This window comes from Pungitius pungitius, chromosome 12, assembly GCF_949316345.1.
Source record: "Pungitius pungitius chromosome 12, fPunPun2.1, whole genome shotgun sequence".
Classification (NCBI taxonomy): Eukaryota; Metazoa; Chordata; class Actinopteri; order Perciformes; family Gasterosteidae; genus Pungitius; species Pungitius pungitius.
Genome location: NC_084911.1, coordinates 14,601,563 through 14,624,681, shown reverse-complemented (window position 1 = coordinate 14,624,681; position 23,119 = coordinate 14,601,563). Strand labels below are relative to the sequence as shown.

The following is a 23,119-nucleotide window of genomic DNA, read 5'->3' as shown; positions in this document are numbered from 1 at the left end:
GTGGACTATTGCAAAAAAGTGGTACGAGATGTGATGAGATGTGTGACTGGAGGGGAGTGGGGTGCTAGCTGTTCATCACTAAAAACCATGTATATAGCCTTGATAAGGTCAGTGTTGGACTATGGAAGCATAGCATTTGGATCAGCAGCAAACTGGATGTGATTCAGAGTAGTGGAGCTGTTATGACATCACCAGTACCGGCCCTGCGGGTAGAAATGCCTCTGGACTTAAGGAGGAAACAGCTGATGGCAAACTACTGGGCCAATTTACAGGGACACCCTGATTCTCAGCGTGTTGGGAGAGTGGAAGAAGGACAACGAGGGAAAACCTTGGTCGGTATAGCGAACGATATAACTAGGGAATGTGAGGTAGATGATCTGGGGGTGAGCCCCTCACTAGTTTACCCAGTGATGGCTCCATTGACACTTGTGTAGCCAGACAGAGACTGGCATTTCTTAAAGGTCAAAAAACGAGACAGGAGGGACAGGTTGTGGGGAGGCAATACCAGATAAAGGGGTCCCTATCAGTAGGAGAACATCCAATAATCTCAGGGTCTACACAGTAGAGATTGTGGCAGTTCTGATTGCATTGCGATGGGAAAAGGTGTTGAAATGCTCTGTTTCATCTTCAACCCTGACATTCAAATAGCCGGCATGATCTACTGTACGAAGACCTCCAGTCAGCTACAAGGAGGAATAATCAGGGAGGTGGGGTTAAATTCCTGTGGCTTGCGGCGCATGTAGGGCTTAGTGGGGATGAGAGGGCAGACGAGTTGGCAAAGAGGGCACTGAAGAAAGGAAACATAGCACTGGAAACTATAGGAAAACATCAGACAGGGTTGTGTGAAGGATGTGGAGAGCAGGAGTCAGTTGAGCACATCGTTTTGAGGTGCTGCAAGTATGAGATGTAAAGAGGGAGGCCCAGGGGAGACATGGGTGCCTACAGACTACAGGGGTGCAAGAATGTGGGCGAGAGAGCACAGGGTGGAGCACACAGGGGTATCCAATCAGGGCTTTGTAGCCATTACTAAGTTTGAGGATCTCTACCATTGAGCAAAGAAGAATGACATGGAATCGTGCGATCCCTGACTCTGCTACTGTTCACTAACGGCACAATGCTGTATCTGTGACTACTGAGCGTGAATGTTATTTACTTATGGGCAGATGTCACTGTGTGTAGTAGCTCCTGGCATCACTGTGTGAATGGTTACATTTTTACATTTTAAAAAACAACTTGATTTGAAATATCAAAGTGGCATGATCATTGTGACATTTTATGCACAATAACTTAATGCACTGTGTTTAGTATTTGTAGCGAAACGCTCATTTATACCATCTGACTTTTTTAAAGGAAAAAAAATGGGGAACCAAGAAGATACATCCACAAATACATAGATACATACACACAGTGTGAGGGCAATGCTGCTTCTCTCTTCACCATGATTTGATACCTCAAGAAAAACTTCTTTGTGATCGGGTAAATCTGTTTCTATAGGGGATCAGGCCCTGAGAATTAGACTAAGATTTGGTGAATGCTAATCCACAGTGGACAATTCAGGAGGTTAGATGCATATGAGGTGAAGCCATAAAATGGATGGCACAGTTTGGTTTTTTGTTTAAGTGCAATACCAGTGCAGTGGCCAAACCATTTCTTATGGCCCCTATTTCCTGGTCCTGTTGTTTATCCACACAGGGAGATCGGGTCCAGGTGTCCAACCCGCAGCCTTGCCCCCCCCCCCCCCCCCCCCCCCCGAACAGAACCCAGGAGCACGTTGTTGTCAGCTTGCCAAGTCGTTTAGTAAAACTAAGGATGTTTTGGATGCCTGATGGTGCCAGTCGCCATAAGGTGCAGGCGCAGGCCTGAGGTCAGTGAACAGCTGCTCGCTGGCCACGGCCGTTTTCGGGGCCAACGAATGAATGCGTTTACCGTCAGAATGTTTAATACCGTGATATGGATTCTTGGCCATACGTGGAGCCCTAGTATCAGGTATATTATCTGTCCGGTTATTAAATCTTTGATTTTTAGGTCAGCTGAAGCTTTCAGAAGTTCCAGTGCACCCCCCCGATGACTTTGCTATTATGAGAATTACAGAAAGACATAAATTGCATTTCTATAAAATAAGCTGCTATTCCTAAACAGTCCACTGTGAGTGAGCGCATACTTTAGACCAGGGCCCTGATCCCTTACGTTGAAAAAAGATGATCACGTCAGTAGAGGCTCGTTGTTTGTATTGATTCATTTTGCGCTCCCGGGTTGCAGCGATGTTACCGCTACTGCTCAGAATTATTGTAGTCTATTATTGTAGAATTATTGTAGTAAACACACACGTTTCTCTGCCAAAGTTCAGGTCTTCTTGGAAGAATACTGCTCCTGCTCGCCATGTCATTAAAGCAGCTCTACAACGGCGCAAGGCTGAATATTTTAAAACGCTGATTTATTTATAACTGATGTCACTCATTTATCTCGAATTAGTAATTGGCCTTTTTCAGGCATGGCCCCAGCCCAGCTGAGACATGTCAACAGGGGGAGAAAGGATGTGCAGGAAAAGCTATTTTGCGCAGATATCTTGACAAATATTACTGGGTATATTCCATATTTCAAAGACGTTTGTGGTGCAAGGTGGGGCCAGGCCCCGTGGCCCTCAATGATGGCTGCATTCCATTTAGATGGAGCCGTTTCAGGGTTCATGTTGTGATGACTTGCTGATAAACGTGAATAGAGCAGAACTGTGGTTTATGAGTCACTGCAGCACTTTGACTCCAACTGATGAAGACATACCGAGCTTCCCATCTCACCCTACATGTTAGTAACACATTCACTGTTGACTTTTAGAAAAGAAGGATACTAAAGATACTTTAGCTAAAAGCACTGAAAGTTTTCTATTTTAGTTTTGCTGACTGCAGTCAGCTGTTCCAAAACAACGTAGAAATGCAGCAGTTTAAAGAGAAGCTGAGCCTGATATTTAGCATAGTAACCATTATCCTGCACAAAGGAACCTCAGTATGAACAGCGGCAGGAGCACGAGGACTCCACCACAGATCCACAGTGTCCCCTGTGGACAAGTCATAGCAGCACTTTCTGCATTGACTTGGACTGATGAAGACATGTGGAGCTCAACACATTCACTGTTGACTTGTCTTTTCATGGGATGTCTAGGCTCCAAAAGGAGTCAACTGTGGGTCCACAGTGAGGATTCATTCATTCATGTGTCAGTGGCATTCAATAAAACATGAAATAAGCATACATATCTAAAAATGACTACAATAATTGTCTCCATCTTACATGAAGCTGTGTTTCTCCCCGCTGGACCGTACGGCAAGACTCCTTTCATTTAAAATCCAAACAAGGGGTTAGCTTACTAGTGCTAAGGTAACTTTTATCAGAGTGTGACTCAGCTTAATTACACGCTAATTTCTGGATACTGAAAGGTCCGTCATAGAAGCCATTTCACAGTGGGACTGTTCCGGAGGATCTCTTTGGAACCAGATCAAAATTTAAGACAGGCTCAAGTTGTAGAACCAAAACATCAAAACAAAATTAAAGGAGGAAAGCCGCCAATGAATCACGCTCTGAAAATGAACACACTGTTTTCCCAATTTATCATTTATTGTCATAGTTGTTTGCTTCTATAACATTTGAACACGCTCAAGCACACTGCCAGAACGTCACGAGAAACCAAAAACGGGATAAAAGCGAAAGGGAGCCATGTACACCCAAGATAAACATTTTGGTTTCAACTAGTTAAGTTCTTTCAAACCATTTCTTTTGCAATTTATGTCTGAAAAATCACTTTATATTCCAAGTAGAATCCTGGTCCACATCTGTTTACAGATATAACTTCCGCCATTTGCATTGTCATTTATGAGAGCAAGAAAAACCAGTGGAAGAAAAAAAGCCTCATCTTATGCTGAGTTGACCAAAGTGTGGTGTGGTGAAGGGGTGGGGCTAACCCAGGAATGGCATAGCTGAGCTCTCAATATGAGAAAGCCGACTGGCGTGGAATTCATCTTGGTGTATCACTTGCTTAAAAACAGGTTCTTTTTCACAGGAGGTTTTTTTCTGAGGCTGTTCTTCAGCACGCCGAAGGGGAGGCGTGACAGGGAGGTGCGTTACCGCTGACGACTGTGCAGGCGGGTTACATCCGAGCCACGCCCATTCCTTGACACTGGGACTCTCGGACAGCATGGTCCTCTTCAGTCCCGCTCAGCTACTAGCTTCAGCACCTTACCAATGGCGATGGTCTTACCTGAAACACAAATAGAAAACAACTGTCACTCAATGTTGTTTATCAAAGCTAAAGCTTTTAGAATCTCATCAGGTTCACCTCAACATTTCCAAGTAACTTAAGACTCAGCTACACTCAAGTCATCTACAGTTTTCCCTTCACCCAGATATCCACAGTGGTTGTTTATGTATGTGATGGCTGAGCGGTATAAAATTACGGTAAGTGCCTGATTGTTGAGATGGGATTCATGACATCAACCCTTACTCAACAACGAGCATGCGCACATTAGCTGAACTAGCATTATCGGATGACCTTAAATCTAGCTGCTGCCTCACTGTCTGGATGCTCAAGTGCTCAAGTCTGGATCATTCTGATAGTATTGCCTCATTCCCATTTGATTGGCTACACAATACGGTTGTAAAGCAACGTTCAAAAATACAAATAGTGAAGTTCATGCATGATAAGCCAGGGTTTATACACATTTTGACCAATGATTACCATGACCAAGAATGTTGAGAAAGCTCAGTGTATACATGAAAAAGTAAGAAAACGTGGATATTTAAACAGACAATGTTAATTCCATGCCATACACAGTGTTTCCCTTACCATTTAATTAGGCCCCAAAGAAAGTCTGTTTAACCTTTACAAATATTACATTGTGTCATGTCATTTAGCTGACGCTGTTAGCCAAAGCAACTTACATTGCATTATAACCCATGCATTACTTTCTGCTTGGGGAGCAATTAGGGATCAGGTGTATTGCTCAGGGACACTTCGACATGGCACATGGGTCAGCCGGGATTCAAACCGCCAACCTTGCGGTTCCCAGCACATCACTCTACTCCATGTGCCACCATCGCCACCCAATGATCCACTATGGATGAGTATCGTTTGGGTTTTTCCTGATACCAGTGCTAAAACGACTTTTAAAACATACCGGTGCCTAAACAGTTAACAGAACCAATACTTTGTTTCCTTTTTTTCTTCAAATTATGGACAATATAAACTTAACAGTATACATACACTCAGTAAGAGCCAGAAGTATGTATTGCTTCATTGGAGTTTTAATAATTTAATTCATGCTCATTGTGCAAGATTTGCAACATATATTAAAAGCATTTAAGTTGGATGGATGCTCCTTGTTTGTCTCGATGTATTGACGTCATGAATGCAGCAGGTGCAACACAGAAGAGCTGCATTAGGCATGTGAGCATATTGATTATTTACTGTGTGATAGAATGTATTAATTGTATATTAAGTTGATGCTTTGATTCTTTTCATTTTACGCAGCAGACAATATCTTGTCATCCGCGTAAGAAAAAGTCATGTCTGCAGCTCAATGATATACAACAATGCTACAACTTCTCTCCCATGTTTGAAACATCTAATGTTTTGCCTCCACATTACTCACATTCTGCTCATCATGGGTCTTTGTTGTAACTCATGACATGCACTTTTCCGTAGCCAACCGCGGTTAAAAGTACACTTCCCTGGCACAGTGGATGATACCGGAGCTACCAAACTTTTCAGTTCACACAACCATGGTGGGAATTATTTGCGCAGCGAGTATGAGAGCATCCTGCTCATAGATGGTCCTGCTTATATTTTGAGTGTCTCTCTTTTAAAAACAGAGACAAAGAATCTATTATGAGAAGTCAGGATTGATAGTGACTATCTCTACATTTAATGGTTCTCTGGTTTATCACCATTATCTAAATATCTTTAGTGTGAAGGACTAATGGTCCAACAACACCATATGTAGAGGAATCACTCTGGGCTCTGGGGAATTGGGAAATGTGTTTTCTCACCCTTTATATGTTCTATCCATGAATTGATAACCAAATGTACCTTCGTCCCGCAATGTGAACCGTCCCATCTGAGGAAAGTCTTTAAAGGTCTCGAGGCAAATGGTTCCTGCTGTGCGAAGACGGGCGATGCAGACCTGGTCCTGTTTGACAAATCGCGGTCGTGTCTTACTCTTGTCTCCGGTCTTCTTGTCTACCAGACAGATTAAGGCCTGCAGACACACGTCACAGAATATGAGCAGGATACAATCAAACACAAGGCCATCTCCACCACACTACGTCTATGTGCACCTCTAAAGCAAAATCATGACTCCTATTACTGATGGGCCTTGGATCTTACTGTAATTTGTACTTCTTCAATGCAGGTGTGAATGTGAAGAACTGCGTTGTAACCTGGACAGATGATGGATTTGTGTTCAATGATGACAATCTGTGAAGAGAAGTTACAGTGGTTATGATCAGGTACACACAAATGCAGAGATCTTGTCCCTTTTGAGACTACTCTGGTGCCACTCGTGTAGTTTACTCAAAAGGCATCCAGGGGAGGGAGGGACCACTACAACAGCTGCTCCCTCTAGTGCTCCAATCCCCGCCCATTATCACTGTTGCATGTAATGGTTGGAATACCTGGCTTGACCAGCTGCACTGCAGCTGGGAAGTGAACCCATATTTTACATTTCTGAGCGACACTGACCTGGGCATCAAATGTGCGACCTGAGTGGCAGAGGTTCTCGGCATTACACAGGATGAAGCCCGGCAAGATCTCCTCCTCTTCGATGCCCTTCAGCCTCAGCTTGAGGTTTTCGCCTGGCTCAGCATCGTCCGTCTCCACATCATCTGTCAGGAGACTCAACACCTCCACCACATGCTGCAGGAGGACAGGTAGAGAACCAGAGAAAGAAGAGCAAAAAGAACTGCCATTAATTACTTGTAACATTTAAAAACTAGGACAAATTTGATGCGTTTAGTTTAAATTGCAGGGACTTCGTTGACACAAAGATTAGATCTGTTTAGCACATAATATACCTTTAATCCTTAATTATGAGGAAAATAACCAAAGTATATTATATTTAGTAGTGTTCTGGATGGATTGAGGACATTGCTGTGATGAATATGACATTTGACAAATTGTATTATAAATAAGCATGGTTAAAACTCAGCTAATATGAATTGTGCCACATGAAGGGTCGTGACTGATGGGGAGATATCCCTTTGACAGTGGAGAAACCCCCTACAAATCCAGCTTGATTTCACATCTACATAACATTGTAGTAATGTGAATAGAATGCTTCACGTGGAACAGGAAGTGAGCAGACCATATCTGAGACTGCTTTTGAATATCCAGGGCCGAGACTCCTCAGCGTAAAACTAAGACAGGGGTGCCCACACTTTTTCAGCCGATTGCCCTGTTGCAGTGATTTAGTAAAACAGGTGTTTGGATGTTCTGAATGACACATTAAAAACCAAACAACAAACAGTTGTACAGTAACTTTGCCCCTCATGTTCTTGGTTCTAGCTGAAAGGGCTTGTGGGATATCTTACCCGGTTTGGCATCATGACCAGCTGTTGTGCTTTACTGATGGAGCCTGACTCCAGTTTGCCCAGAATCACAGTGCCCATATCCTGAGGAGAGAGGTGGATAGAGAGGGTTACAGAGCCGGTCAGAGAAGAACCACGGAATATGGTCTGTCAGTTCACAGAGAAGACTTTCTACAGAGTTACACAAACTGGTCAACAGATGCATTAACTTCAGAACATATTGGACAAACACAAAACAAAGCGTTTTAACCCCTTTTGGACACCAGTGTTCCAGAGGCAGCTGTTCACCATGTCTATACGTTTGGTAGGCAGATTTACTACAGAAAGGTGAAATGGGTTCGTCGGAAAACAACAACCATGTTAATGCGTGAATCAAGCAGCGGGTGAAAAAGCCTACTCTCACCTTGTATTTGTCTACGATGGGCAATCTTACAGGGCCATCAGTTGATCTGTTGAAAAGTGGCAAACTGTCCAAGTGTGGAATGAATGGTAACCCTCTGCAATAACAGAAAAGGCCGTTAGTAGACATAAATGAACTGTATGAACACAGTAACTATGGTGATGAGGAAAAGGACGTACGTGTACCAGGAGCACATGTCTGTGGGCTCCTTCAGGTTGGCTCCTGTCAGTCCAGAGCATGGCATGAAGTAAATGTCTTTTTTGGGGTTGAACCCCACTTTTTTCAAAAAGGGCACTAGCTTCTCCTTACACTCGTCATACCTGAGGGTTCAACATCAGACACTCATGATGTTGGAGAGCATGTTAACATCATTACATACAGGTGAAAAAATATTAAGAGCAGCTCTGAATGTGAAGGACTCCATCCAAACAGCTCCACTCAATGGGCGTGACACATATATAGTAACGAGGGCTGTCAACATAACTGCATTAATGTGGCAGAGATTAATGCAACTAAATATTTTAACGTAGTTAACGTACTTTTGTTTACCTCCAGTTTACTTCTGGGACTTCCCTAATAGTAACACAATTTTGACAATGTGAAATTGAAAACACAGAGCTCCTATCCAGCAGCCACAACATTCAGTTTGAGCCGAGTGACAGATATTCTACAAATAGGACTCGGCGTCTACCCACCTCTCCAGGCTCCAGTTGACTGTTGGGTCGTCCATTTTATTCACCAGAACTATCAGGTGCTTCACGCCAGCCGTTTTGGCCAACATGGCGTGCTCTCGTGTCTGTCCACCTTTTTCAAACCCGGTTTCAAACTCTCCTTTCCTCGCAGAGATCACCTGAGAGTCACACATTTACTCAGTTAGCGATTTTAAGTGGGACGAAAACACCCGATTTCTTACTGGAGCAAATTAATGGAACAAGAGCGATCGTTTTTAAAATAAAGACAATTTGGTTTCATAGCGGTCCATGTGTTGACTTTATGTCAATCTTTAAACTGACCTTTTGCAGCAAAAGGGGAAAAATGTTTTAATTGTTGAAAAGTATAAGCTTCCCCTGTAGTGGGTTCAATTGTCTTTTCAAAAGGGCATAATTTATTTGTAGTTAGATACTTATCAAGAGCATTGTTAAGTTGAAAGGTATTGATAAAATCGGCATACAAGATTTCCATACGGTATGAACTTCTCACGTACCATTTAACACAGTAACACAGATACCGGTTTTACGGCATAATAACGGAAGTTGCGGCATACTTTATTTTTTACACCGTATCCCAGAGACCTCAGTGGTCGGAGCGACTTGTCTTACATACGTTGAGATTGAGTCATGGTAATAACCCCCAACAAACACTCTTTAACAGAGTAAAACACCACAACAGCTTTTGACAAAAACAATTTGTAACACTAATAATTGTACATTTATCAAAATACCCCACCAAATGGTTAGGTTAGATCAGAAAACAATTTATTGCAAAGTCTGTCGAGCCTCTGCTGGCAACACTAGCAGCCACGTCAAGCTAACATGCTAACTCGCCGGCCAGTTGTGAGCAAGTTGGTCCACGAGCGGCGAACAGCCGTTCGGGTAGCCGGCGGTCCTTTTCGGGGTGATGAATTGATGCGTTTACTTGAAAAAGCTATACCGTAACATACCGGGATAGCGTTAGAAATCTTTCTAAATACTGAGATATGGATATTTGGCCATACTGCACAGGCCTATGATCAGCTGTCAAAAGAAAAATGATATACCCTCCATCTTGGCGACAAAGGGAGTTGATTTGATAAATATACTTGAAAACGTTATTCAGATTGAGGATTTAGTCATGGACTTTTAAAAGTTATTTTGTTAACCTGTATGTTGACTTACAAAACCCAAATAGAAGCTTTGAATGCAACTGAACAGACCTACTGGGTACAAAAAGCCATCAAGTGAAGTTCTGATGCTCCACTTTACAATGGTGACACTTCTCTGAACTCACCAGAACAGCCAAGTCTGCCTGCGATGCACCTCCGATCATGTTGGGCACAAAGCTTTTGTGGCCTGGAGCGTCTAAGATGGTAAAGTGCTTTTTGTCGGTCTCAAAGTATGCTCGGCCCACCTCGACTGTCTTGCCTTTGTCCCTCTCCTCTTGGTTGGTGTCTAAAGCCCAAGACAAATACCTGGGAGACAGAGTGAATACTAGATTTTGGATTTGGTCACAATAAAATATTAAATGGCTTCCAAAGCATTGCTTTTACAGCAGTCGATCAGTAGTGATCATAGTTACATCCAGGGCCATGACATTTGGATTCAGTAGTCATGTTTGAAGATTCAATAAAGATTGTTTTCACTCACCAGGTTTCCCGGTTCTTTTCCTTGGCTTCTCTCTCGTACTTCTCCAAGGTTCTTTTGTCTACCATCCCGGTTAGATACCTAATAAAGACAACAGGAACAACAAAGATGTGGTGAATGTCACTTCCATCATTACATGGAAAGACTGAACCACTAATGGCTGAATGTTACTCACATGATTTGGCCACCAATAGTGGACTTGCCTGCATCTAGAGGAGAAAGCACAGAGTTTAAATCAAATGACTTTCAATTGACACTTTCGTCATCAACTGCAAATCCTTGTCGGTGTGTACATGCCGCCGGCGGGCAACGTGCATGAGGCACAGCGGACACTCAGATACGACGTGTGGAGCGGACCAACCCGGACTGCTTGGTTATTGCCCTTGGGGACTGGTTTACAGGGGAACTCAGAAAACTACGTCTACAGAAAGATCAGGCATTTAGTAGTGGGGACAAAGACTTGTACACAGAGTCTAAATACAGGTTAGCTAAACGACTGTACTCTGAGAGACTCCAATATCAGTTCTCAGCTAACGACTGGGCTTCAGTTTGGAGAGGCTTTAAACACCTCACAAACTACAAGCCGAAAATCCCCCATTCGATGAATGACCTCCGCCTGGCAGATGAGCTGAATGAGTTCTACTGCAGATTTGAAAGACAATGTCCTGACTTCATCCCCCACAAATCCACCACCTCCCCCGACCCATCAGTGGCTCACACCTTTGGACTACTCTCACCTCCCCCACCGCCCCTCTCTGTCCTGAAGCATTGTGCTGACCAGCTGTCTCCTGTGTTCACCGCCATCTTAAACACCCCCTTGGTGAGATGCCACGTTCCAGCCTGCTTCAAGTCCTCCACCATCATCCCGGTTTCCAAGAAGCCCAGGATCACAGGACTGAATGACTACAGGCCCGTCGCACTGACCTCTGTAGTCATGAAGTCCTTTGAACGGCTAGTCCTGTCCCACCTAAAGTCCCTCATCGACCCACTCCTGGAGCCCCTGCAGTTCGCCTACAGAGCCAATTAGATACCCGACTAAAATTGCTAAAATTGAGTTAAAAAAATGCCAAGATACAGATTTGTCTTCTCATTTACACCGTAATGTTGCACAGTGTACCGGTACTAGAAAGGTACCGCTGTACGGTTTGGAATATTTTTAGTACCAGTACTTCATTAAAAAAGCAGCAACCAAAGCACACCCAGTGTTCCGCTCCCTGTCCGGCTGCCTGCATGCATTGACTGGATGGGCGGGGCTACCAGCTCACATGCAACAGGCAGCTGTCACTCAGAGAGTCATCTCAAGGAGACAAGTGTACAAAGTATTTATTATTTGACAATTTTTTAGGGCTAGGTAAAAGAGGACGTCTGCTTGGTCTCGTGTTGCACTTGCTTGAAAGTTGTTAAGCTAGCCAACACAGCTACAGGCTGCCATCTCTCACGGTTCCCCCGTGTGACACAAATGCTTTTTCATTGCGCATCTGGGACGCTGATCACTGAACGTAGCGTTCACCCCCAAGTCGGCCGTAGCATTCACCCCCAACAAAATCTCACTCAGTCGGCAGCTCTGTAGCGATCACAATAACATTACAAAGAAGCCAACACTAGAGCGTGTTATAACCAGCTTGCTAACATCGCTAACGAGGTGTCTTGCTAGCGGCTGAACTTCGTGAAACCTGTTGAAATCCGCTTACTTTGTTTATGACAAACTAGCAAGTCAACGTGACCGCCGGCGAGGTTTGAGATAAACCAGCGTGGATTGTTCTTTTTAGCGTGAGACATTGGATGTGTGGCGTGAGTGTGTGTGAAAACCTGCAAAAGCGTGTGTGTCAAAACAGGGGAACCATGAGAGATGGCAGCCCTGTAGCCATGTTGGCTAGAGAACAACTTTCCTAACAGTGAAACATCAGCATGTGCAACACGAGAAAAAGCAAGACAACAAAGAAGTTAGTGAATAGTCCAGCAGAAATATAAACATGCAAAATAACCTACAATTTCACTTATGTGGGCCTATGTGATCATGAGGTCAGAATGCACACTGAATCGTACCAAATAATACACATTTGATGCAATTTTCGTTTTTCAATAAAGGGGGAAAATTGCCCTTTAATTATGTGTCCATCTTTAATATACCCAATCCACATAGCTTTAGGTTTTTTTTCCCCACCTCAAATACACATCTGTAAAATTATGTAATTCATACTTATGAAAATACCTATAGTCATATACGGACAATGGGCCTACATAGTCATGTATAATTAATGCTATGATTTTACCATGTCGTTTTCATTAATATCGTGCTGTGGATTCATACGAATGTCATTAGTTAAGTGTTTAAAAAGCTGGGCAGGAACAAGCTGGTAAAAGGGAACCGTACAGTTGTTTAATTCATTACTATCATAAATAAATGTTTCAGTAAATTATTGTGGTATCGTATCGAAAGTAGAGTGTCACACTATTTTGGCAAGTATAGTATCGAAGTCAAAATCCTGACCCTCACCTACAAAGGCCTCCACCAACTTGAACCCCTATATCTCTCTGAATTTCTTTCCCCCTACCAACCTCAACGGTCCCTCAGATCCACCTCGGCTGGTTTGCTTTCCACCCCTACATCCAAACTCCGCAGCTTTGGGGACAGAGCATTCTCCAGGGAAGCTCCCAAGCTCACTCCCCAATCTCAGACCCTCACCACATTCCAGTCCCGCCTCAAAACACATCTTTTCTCATCTGCTTACCGTAGCCCCGTCCTTCCCCTAACCCATCAGTCCATGTATTTGTATGCGATTGTGCCCGTGTATGCCGCCTTTTGTCGCTCGTCTCCTGTCTGTCTCATACCGTTTTCCCCCAACTATGTTAAAGCGTCTTTGAGACTAATATAAAGCGCTATATAAATCCAATTAATTATTATTATAATTTTGGTATCGTGACAACCCCATTACACCGTTGACTCAACCAGATACAACATTAAGCAGCAATGTAATCAAGCATATGACTTGAGAGCATTTGATACAACGAGCTGCTGATGGAAACCAGCTCAAGATTGACCTAGCTTTAGCTGATCCAATTTACACATGTGTTTTCATAGTAATATGATTACATTACATGTCATTTAGCTGACCCTTTTATCCAAAGCGACTTACATTGCATTATAACCCATGCATTACATTTTTCCTGGGGAGCTATTAGAGGTCAGGTGTCTTGGTCAGGGACACTTCAACATGGCAGATGGAGAAGTCGGAATTCGAACCACCAACCTTGTGGCTCCCAGAGCATCACACTACTCAATGCACCACCATGATGACGCACACACAGCCGCCCAAACACATGCATGAAAAGATTTGTTATAAAAGTATTTATATATTAATAATGACGCATTTCCCAATCCTCTGAATTGAGTTATTTATATGTATAAAAAACATTTTTTGTATGAAAGTAAATTTGTTTGGGGCCTTGTGGTCAATTCTTGTTTTTACAAAGAAAATATGAATCTGTAAAAATTATAGACCAATCGGGTTGATAGTTTGATCAGTCAATAAATGAGGCGTTTACACTGACCTACGTGTCCGATGAAGACAACATTGATGTGTTCCTTCTTCGGAGCATCTGGCTGTGTAAGTGGAACCTTGGGCGCCGGCGTTTCCTCTTCCTCCTCCATCACCACCTCCGGAGAGTTCTCCTCAATATTTGCTGTCACCGTCGGACCCTGGTCTCCACAGGACCCGCCTCCCGGCTCCTCCTCATTTGGCTCAGCCTCTTTCTGGTCCCACGGCTCCTCTGGGGTCATGTCTGAGTCGCCATTTTCCACTGGAGCTGGACAACCACAAACAGTGCATATCATTTAGGGGCTCTTCCTTTGACAACTCAAAAGGGTGAAACATGCCAAATATTTCAGCTGCTAATCACAAGAAACCCTGTTTCATACTCTGTCTTAACAAAAGACAATATAAATGAACATCTTTCCGTCTTTTTCTGTGTCAGTTAGACCAGTGATCCACAACCACTGTGTCCGGACCGGAAAGTGGGCAATTTGGTATCGGTTTGCAGAGAAACATGTGTTTAACTTTGAAAAATAACCAGATTCTCTAATTACATGCGCTTGTCCCTCTTGACACATTTCCCAAGTGCCACCCAAGAGGTTTTTTTTGCCCTCTTCACGTTAACACTTGTTCTCTCCTTGCTGTGCGCGGCTGTCCTGCCCCGATGGACACGCGCACAGGTGAGCAGGCTCCGACCAGCGGACAGAGCGTGTGACATAACCTGTCAGCTGGTCTGTCTGCAACTACTGAATGTGCTGCAGTGACACCATGTAGTTGAAAATTTAACCTTTCCATTAAGAAGAAATGTAAGCAAGATTCAGCACTTATGTTGAATAATGGTGCTAGTACACGTTTTGTTAGGGGATCGGCATATATTCGGGTGAAAAAAGAAAAGGGACTTTGATTTAAAGGCATTTAAAATGTTAATGAATTTGCTATGTTAAGATGGACAAAATGCATTGTGGGGGCATTAAGCAAGCCAAGTCTCCAGAGTAAACATTTGAAATGAGGCAGACTGACGGACTGATGCTACAGCAGAGAAAAGCACAATCCTTGTTCAGTTTGCTTCAAGTGAATATTGAGTTAATAATGCCTACTTCAGTAGGCAGTTTAAATATAGTATAGTTTTTTTTTTTAAGATATCTTAACCTCTTTCACTCCTGTGAAATTACTAACTAAGGTATGAACCATTGAGTAAATGCATGATTTTGGTTTTATTCAAAAGGCAACACTCAAGTTGTTCCTCCCAACAGTCTAGATCAAGAACTACAGACATTGATTAACTGAAGTTTGAACACAGTGGTTATAAAAAAAGGATTGGTTGGCACTTGTAATTGAGAGAATCTGGTCTTTTTTTCTTCTTCAGCGGCCCAGTGGTTGGGGACCATGGTGTACAGAACAAGTTATGACATTTCTGATTTGTATTGTATTGTACTGGACAGCTCAAGTCCCGTAAATGTTATGTCTGTTGTAACCCAATTCTTGGGGCTCAGGACCAATTGAACCACAACTTTATTCAGAGCCCCGCGCCACTGGTTGTTTAGGTCTTTGGTTTGAACCCATTACTCATTTCAATTATCTTAACATTTTCACCAAAAGTGTTGCAATGCCACACTTATTTCAACCAACTTTTCTCTATGTCCAACAAGCCTCAATTAGCTTTAGTAATTCCACCCCACAAGGTCACCTAAATAGCAATACAAAGCTTTTGAATAAATCATGATGACTACATTTTTTGGGGGATTAAACACATTTTATAAAGAATTGTTTTATCAGAGGAAGGGGCCGTGACATTTAACAACCTGCTATATGGGATTTTAAAATAAATCCTTTGATTATATATTCTGTTAAGGAAATATTTAGTTGCATGACAGACATACATACCGACACTTTCTGACACCTCCATCGTGGACATCTTTTCCACAGCAACTAAAAATGTTTAAAAAAGAAACAATGGTTAGGTTCATGTTTTAGGGTTCATCTGAAAAGTAGCCTGAACTTCTATTTTTCTACAGGCTAAATTCACAAAGGGGAGTGTGCTTGAACGGATTTCCCATCTGACAGTAAAGCTTGGTCAAAACCTCTCTTTCAGTGGTGACTGTCTGCTATCTCCTTGTTGGGAGAGGGGGGGGGGCGTCACAACCGTGGAAGAGTTTAAAAAACGCAGATATATATGTTTGCTTGTAACGTCACATTTTCGCCGCTCTCTACCAGCTGGTGGAAGTGCGCATGTCTCTGGGCGTGAGCGATACTGAGCGCAAAGGAGAGTTGTAAATGCGACCATGTAGAGAGAGAAATGTATGTCTGTCTGCTGGTACGCGTGTGCGGATATATGGACATATGCACACACGTGTTGTAGGGAAATCGCCGTCTGTGAAAAAAAAAAAATTAAACTTCATAATTTCAGCGGAGGGAGGGGGCACGCTGTTATAATGGGGAAACACTGATTTATATTACTTGTATTTGAGTGGAGTAGTTTTGTATTTAAAATACTCGATACTTTCTCCACGGAGGAAAAAAATGTTCACAAGTTCAGTCTTCAGATCTTAAGTTCAACTGATTTATCAAGGTAAATATTTTATCTGAGTCTGGGTCTGGTTACACAGCATATTCTGTATAAATGGTAATGGTTATAATATCCAGCGAGAGATCAATACCAACATACGAATGCTGCTAGCATGCTGTCTAGCAAGTTAACTTCAGTTAGCCAGTATGTTCATGATAACCTTTAAACCTGTATCTTCTCAACGTGAATATCCTAGTGCCATAGAAATTACTTGCAGATAATAGTTAGGCTAATCATGCTAGGACAATAGATGTCATTTTGTTAAAACAATGAAAAACATTAATATCTAATTCATATTTTAGAGGCATGTTATGAAGCACTAAAACATGTACCTTAATTGTATATTTTGCTTTATAGTATAAAAGAGGCATGTGTGATGCTATTCCATTAAAAAAAGTTGTTGCCTTTTAATAGCGGTGTTATTTACACTGATATTCTGTGTTTTTGTGGGGTTTCGTTTTGCACATTATAACGCTAGCCAAAACCTGAACAGAAAAAAGTATCTTATATTTAAAATAAAAAGTTATTTTGTTGCATTTTCTGGCACTGCTATTTTGTATTTTATTCTAATACATTCAAGGGATATTGTTGCATCAAAAAACATGTGTATTTGTGCTGTGCTTTTTCATATGTTACAGAAAAAGGTTATATTGGGTCTTCAGAAGCCACCTCAAGTCCAGAAGGAAAAAAGGACCTGTTGAAATACGAGAACTAGTTTTTCCATTCCTTTTGATCACACTGTCCATGGGGGACGTGTCGGAGACATCAGTAGACTGTTATGAAGCCACTGACGTGCTGAATGTAAGCAAAACATTCATGCGGGCTGCTGGGTTAATTCACTCAGAATGCCGCTGTGTTCGAATGACACGTTGTTTCCCTCTTGACCACCAGCGCGTCAGAGCATCCACGTGACACCATACACTTACATTTCCACAAGATGACTTTCAATCGGAAGCTTAGCTTGAAGCACCGGCTGAAGTTAGGCGGTTTCACAGTGACAACGGGGCTGTTTGCCAGACGAACCTTGGATTTAGTATTTAGAATAAACGCTTCGACTGTTTAGCTCAAAAGTCGATTACTTAATGTGAGCAATGAAGGCGCTCAATGTTGTAACCACACTAGCTAACTCAAATGCTAGCTAACGTTAGGTAGCTACCGCCGGTATGTGTAAAAAGCTAATGCCGGCTGGGTTGATGACTTCTGAGACAGTTAACATGCTATGATACCACTCCTCGGGCGTTTGTCTGAGTAGCATGAACATGATACATGAGTTGTAGTAACAACACCAGGCTACCCGAATAACTAACGTTAGTTAACACTAAACACGCCGGCAGCTAACGTCGGCTAGTTGGTCGCGCGTCAAAGAACGCGTGGCTAGTGGGATAGCAACTACACAGCCCAGGCGCCTGTTAGCACCGAGCTAAAGTAGCTCCACAACGTGACTGGGAACTTACCCGCTGAATCCAGATTTTCTGAATGTGCTTTCACGGAAAACGTTGGAACAAATTCGGCGGCGTTCACGTTGGGCACAAATGGTTTAGCATTCACATTTAAGGCCATGAATGCGGGATCTAGTTGTCCGTCGATTGTGGCCTCCACATCGTCCTCTTGTTCCCATGAATCGGGGGCAGTGTCTCTCGGGTCCATCGTTGGTCTTTTTTAGATTTTTCACAAGTGGGAGATTTCAGCTACTTAGTTCTTGATCTCTGTGACAGTCCGCCGACAACCCAACGTTAACGTCTCCCCTTGACGCGAGAGAGAGCGTCACAACTCAAAGTGGAATGTTCAGTCTCCGACTCACGTGAACTACAGCAGCCGGTTTGTAACAGTGACACGCCAGAGAGGACGTTCGACTCAGCACTCCCGAAGACAGTCCGCGTGCGCTAAAGCGTCCCGTCACGCGACGTGCTGCATGCGGGGACCTCTGGGATATGAAGTCCTAACCAAACGCGGAAACCGTTGAATCGGAAAACTCACGAGGGAAAGACAACCACCCCTTCTCAATACCTAAGACGGCTAGAACGAACTTACTTTTTTGGGACAATATATTATATGTATATTATTACACGGAGTGTACCCGCGGGGCGAATCACATCCAGCCATTTCGACCGTACTCGGCGTGAATCGTTTCACGAGACCACATGTGGAAACGTCAGCAGTCGCAACCAGAGTACTATTCCAAGAATGCATATTGAGGAAGGGACAAATATATTTTCCAACTGTTAGTAAGAGACAGTTTACGCTCTTAGTTTCTGACCTATTTCAACTACAGTTGACTAATTTGTCTGTAGCAAATGGAGATGGACTTATATATTGCTTCGTAATACAGCATACTTGAATACAATGTGCAATCATTTGTTTGGAAATATCAACACATTTAAGTACAATTAATATTTTAAAATTAATCTCTAACATGTAGTGTTCATCAAAAGACGTTGGTCGAGATAGCTTTTTAACAATTTTAACGTGATGAATTACACCACTTACCTTACTATTATTATGAAAATACAACAGAAACACTGAGTTACCAATTCAATGAAAAAATGGTTAGTTTTAAGACACACCATTCTCAATCACAGTTCATTATTTGGAGTCAGTTTTTGGGGTGCATTTGATTGTCATTGGCTTCTCCTTCAAAGTGTCTTCTCCTGGTTTGTCCTTTTCACATCCAGGTGTGAATCTGCTGCTGTAACCTGCAACCTCTTCCTCTCGGTCTTATCTCTCCCTCACATTCCAATACATCCTATGTAGAAACATTTGGCTTCATGCCTCCATGAGTGAATGTAACATAGCATACATTGTTTGTCTTCATCTTATAACTAGTACACTTCAATTACAACACAACATAGTATAAGATCACAGTTCTTCACGGTTTAACAGTTTATGTGGTGCAATACTCAAGATATTTGCCTCACTGGGCTGTCTTGCATCCATTTGCTCATCTAATACCTGACAGGAGAAAAGAACTAAAAAAAAAAATATATATATATATAAATATATTGTTATAATAAGTAAGAAGTAGGAAGACGTCTTATGAATTCTCCTACCTGCCCTTCACCCCATTACATTTTCCACAGAGGTCAAGGAATAGTACTTAAGGTAAAAAAAAAAAATTGACAACTCAAATCAAGGCAAAATGTCCTCTGGGACAGACATGTCGGAAACTAGAAAAAGCATTTCCTACTTATAACGCGTTGGAATGCTGAAAGCTTTAATTGCTGAAAATACTGAAATGTAGTAGTCATTTTAGTATTAATTGTAGTCAACTATAACGAGTTGTTGTAGCAGTAGTAGTAATATCAGCTAAAAATACTAGCAATGTCAGGATTTGTAGTAATAGTATTTGTACTATTAATGCAGTAGAAATAGTAGTTGTAGTAGTTTTTGTTTTAATAGTAGTAATATAATTTGTAGTGATACTACTACTTTTGGTGGTAAATTTTATTTTTAGTATTATGAGTAGAAGTTATTTTAGTATTAATAGCAGTACAAAAACTATTAGTAGTAAGAATTCCCTCCATGGGCCTTTTATTTTGAAATGATGGGATTGGGTGAGAGAGAAAGTTAGAACAAGAGTGAGAGAGATAATGAGTGAGTAAGACCGAGAGGGAGAGAAAGATGGACAGAAACCAACCGAGAGTAATGAGTAAGTAGGAATAAGAGGGAAAGCGGAAGAAACAGGGAGACTGGAAGTTAGTGAGAAAGAAAAACAGGGAATAAGAGAGAGAAGAATGGACAAAGAGACCAACAGAGGAAGAGTGAGTACGAGCGAGAGGAAAGTAGATGGAAGGAGGGAGGGATGAGCGAGGGGTTTGCAAGATGTCTGAGTTGACTGAATAGCTGCATCATGTGACTCCTCTAATCAGCCAATACCAATCACATGTGAGAGAGACTGAGTGATGCGTGTCTGTGTGGTTGCCACGGTGATGGCGTAACTGTGATCATTAACACGCTGATCAAAGGGTAGAGGGAATAAGAGATTTACACACTGCATCCACACTGCAAAAACTACAAGTCCAATCCCAAAAAATGGTGATATCATGAGAGACCCAAGACGTTGCCGGACACAGAGACATTCTTTATATGTCTGTGTGGTCAGAAATCTGTCCACTAGGTGTTCAGTCTCCACTCTAGCCCGCCTCATTAACTTTAGCCCCTTGAGTGGGCTAGCTGTGCAGACTGTGAGCATTTTCAGTGGCAATCTCGCATCTCTCGACGAGCTCTCTTCAATGAGGACGGCTCGACGAGGCGTGCTCCCCGCGGCTCCGCTTCGGTTCGTGCCGAGGCGGAGCCCCGGTTGCCTTCCTGGGGATCACAAATGGACCCCCCCGTCGAGGCCGGGCCGCAGCACGGCACGCTCGGACGAGGTTCTCTCGCGGCCGGACTGGTCTGAGGACCGCCGCCGCGGAGAGGACGTCGTCCAATAGGCCCTGACACCGTAAGGGTCAGGGCCCGGAGAGTGACCCCCACCAGAGGTGGTAGGGTGCAACCGCACTCTTCAGTGCTCCCGTCCCCCCGGTACTCTCCGGGAGTTGGTCCGTTGTCCCAGCCGCTGCTTCGGGGCACGACCGGGTCCAGCGAGCGTGAGCCCGAGGGCCGTTCGCCCCCTCTAAGGAGGGTTCCGGCTCTACTACATCAGCGCTTCCCTGCCAGTACGCTGTTGCAAGGCGCGGTGCCTGTAGACCCGGGACTTCCAGAGACCGGCCCCGAGGGACCGGAGCCCCTGAGAAACTTTTTGGGTGAGTGGCGAGCCCTCCCCAACGTATCTCAATGGGTCCTGCACACAATCAATGTCGGCTACGCCATCCAGTTTAGGTGGCGGCCGCCTCGATTTCGGGGCGTACTACCCACGGTGGTAGACCCCCAGCAGGCTCTGGTGTTGGAACAAGAAGTACAGACCCTGCTGCGGAAGGGAGCCGTAGAATGAGTTCTCCCCCCAGACAGAGAGTCAGGCTATTATAGCCCGGGTTTGCGTCCGATTCTGGATCTCCGCCGTTTGAACCGCACTGTTGCAAAGTTGAGCTTCAAAATGCTCACTCTCAAACAGATCGCGGCACAAATCAGGTCCGAGGACTGGTTTGTCACGGTAGATCTCCAGGACAATTACTTTCATATTTCCATCCTCCCTCGGCACAGGAAGTTTCTGAGGTTCGCTTTTGGAGATAAAGCTTACCAATACAAGGTCCTTCCTTTTGGCCTAGCCCTCTCGCCCCGTACGTTCACAAAATGCGTGGATGCAGCTCTGGCGCCATTGCGTCTCCAGGTCATCCATATTTTGAACTACTTGGACGCCCTCCAAGCGCCTGGCGGCCCAACACTTTGATGTTGTGCTCGCTCATATCAACCGTCTGGGGCTGAGACTCAACACCAGGAAAAGCGTGCTGTCCCCAGCACCACTTCCCTGGGCGTAATTTGGGATTCGACCACGATGCGGGCACACCTGTCTCCCGCTCGGGTAGTTTCGATCCTCTCTGCTGTTCAGCAGGCTAGGCTAGGCCAGCCACTCACTGTGAAACAGTTTTAGAGACTGTTAGGTCTCCTGGCAGCAGCATCCAATGTGATCCCCGCGGCCTGTTACACTTGAGACCGTTGCAGTGGTGGCTCAAGACCAAGGGATTCTCCCCAAGGGGGAACCAGCACCCCCCAATCAAAGTCACTCGGCGCTGCCTGAGGGCCTTGGTCATATGGAGGCACCCTGGGTTTCTAGCCCAAGGGCACGTTTTAGGGGCGATCTGTCGCCGGGTCATCCTCACGACAGACGCTTCCCTCATGGGCTGGGGTGCGATCATGAGTGGTCACTCAGCCTCGGGGCTGTGGCAGCATCATATCTGGTCCTGGCACATAAACCAGCTGGAGATGCTGGCGGTGTTTCAGGCACTAAAACACTTCCGCCCAGCCCTGACGGACCAGCATGTGCTTGTTCGGACAGACAACACATCAGTGTTTTTTTACATCAACCATCAGGGAGGTCTGCGGACCTAATATCGCTTCTCGCAGGCCCCCCGGTGGAGATCCCCATCAGGTCGGACCTGCTGTCTCAGGCGTCGGGGTCCATAGTTCACCCCCGCCCGGAGCTTTGGAAGCTATGGGCGTGGCCCTTGAGGGGGCCCGCACTTTAAGGTCCGGTCTCTCGACTGAAGTCGTAGAGACCACCTCCTACTCCAGAGCCCCGCCACTAGGAGGGCGTATGCCGGTAGATGGTGCCACCTGCTGTAGGAACAACTGCGGACCCAGTTAACTGGCCGGTCGGTTCAGTACTTGAGGTCCTGCTATGTTTTCCACAGGTCTTCCCGTCTGCCTTTGGGGCATCTCTCTTCCTTTGTGGCACCCTGTCCTCCGTTCCTGATGTCGGACCAGGCGTATAACAGAGCCGCAGCAAGTGAATGGTTATTGCCATGACACTTGCTTATGAATCGGCCGGTCAGCCCGCATCCCGGCTGTCCAGGCCCATTCTATCGGGGTATGGCGGCTGCAGAAGCCCTCCTGTCGGGGACTGACCCTCGCCTAGAGCACAGGTGCTCTCATCGAGTGTGCGTTTTTTAAAACTTCACACCACGGTCACCTGCTCGTATGGTGAGTGGGTACAAGTGTTCCCACAGCGTCTTTACGCAGCGTTCCCTGATATGGAACGTCTCTCGGTTACGTATGTAACCTTCGTTCCCTGAAGGGAACGAGACGCTGTCTAAACGTTCTGTCATACTCCCGGCCTGCC

At 44.2% G+C, this 23,119-nt stretch overlaps 1 protein-coding gene across 1 annotated transcript; it reads right to left on the bottom strand.

The window, feature by feature from the left end:
- Nucleotides 1–3,582: 3,582 nt before the first annotated feature.
- On the bottom strand, nucleotides 3,583–18,318 carry gspt1l (G1 to S phase transition 1, like). The gene is made up of 14 exons (XM_037476707.2): nucleotides 17,862–18,318; nucleotides 15,726–15,770; nucleotides 13,861–14,115; nucleotides 10,484–10,517; nucleotides 10,312–10,389; nucleotides 9,956–10,136; nucleotides 8,665–8,819; nucleotides 8,149–8,289; nucleotides 7,973–8,066; nucleotides 7,573–7,653; nucleotides 6,725–6,898; nucleotides 6,371–6,460; nucleotides 6,074–6,242; nucleotides 3,583–4,246 (listed from the first exon to the last, which is right to left on the bottom strand). The coding sequence occupies exons 1-14, from the start codon at nucleotides 18,052–18,054 to the stop codon at nucleotides 4,194–4,196; spliced, it is 1,743 nt and encodes a 580-aa protein (XP_037332604.1). The 5' UTR covers nucleotides 18,055–18,318; the 3' UTR covers nucleotides 3,583–4,193.
- Nucleotides 18,319–23,119: the final 4,801 nt, after the last annotated feature.

What these genes read in the sequence shown, in the direction of transcription:
- gspt1l (XM_037476707.2), bottom strand. Translation starts at nt 18,054, where the DNA reads ATGGACCCGAGAGACACTGCCCCCGATTCATGGGAACAAGAGGACGAT. An exon ending in GACATGTGCTCCTGGTACAC is followed by an intron (nt 8,067 to 8,148) that starts GTACGTCCTTTT and finishes CTGTTATTGCAG; the next exon opens with AGGGTTACCATTCATTCCAC. An exon ending in TTGAAGAAGTACAAATTACA is followed by an intron (nt 6,243 to 6,370) that starts GTAAGATCCAAG and finishes GTGTGTCTGCAG; the next exon opens with GCCTTAATCTGTCTGGTAGA.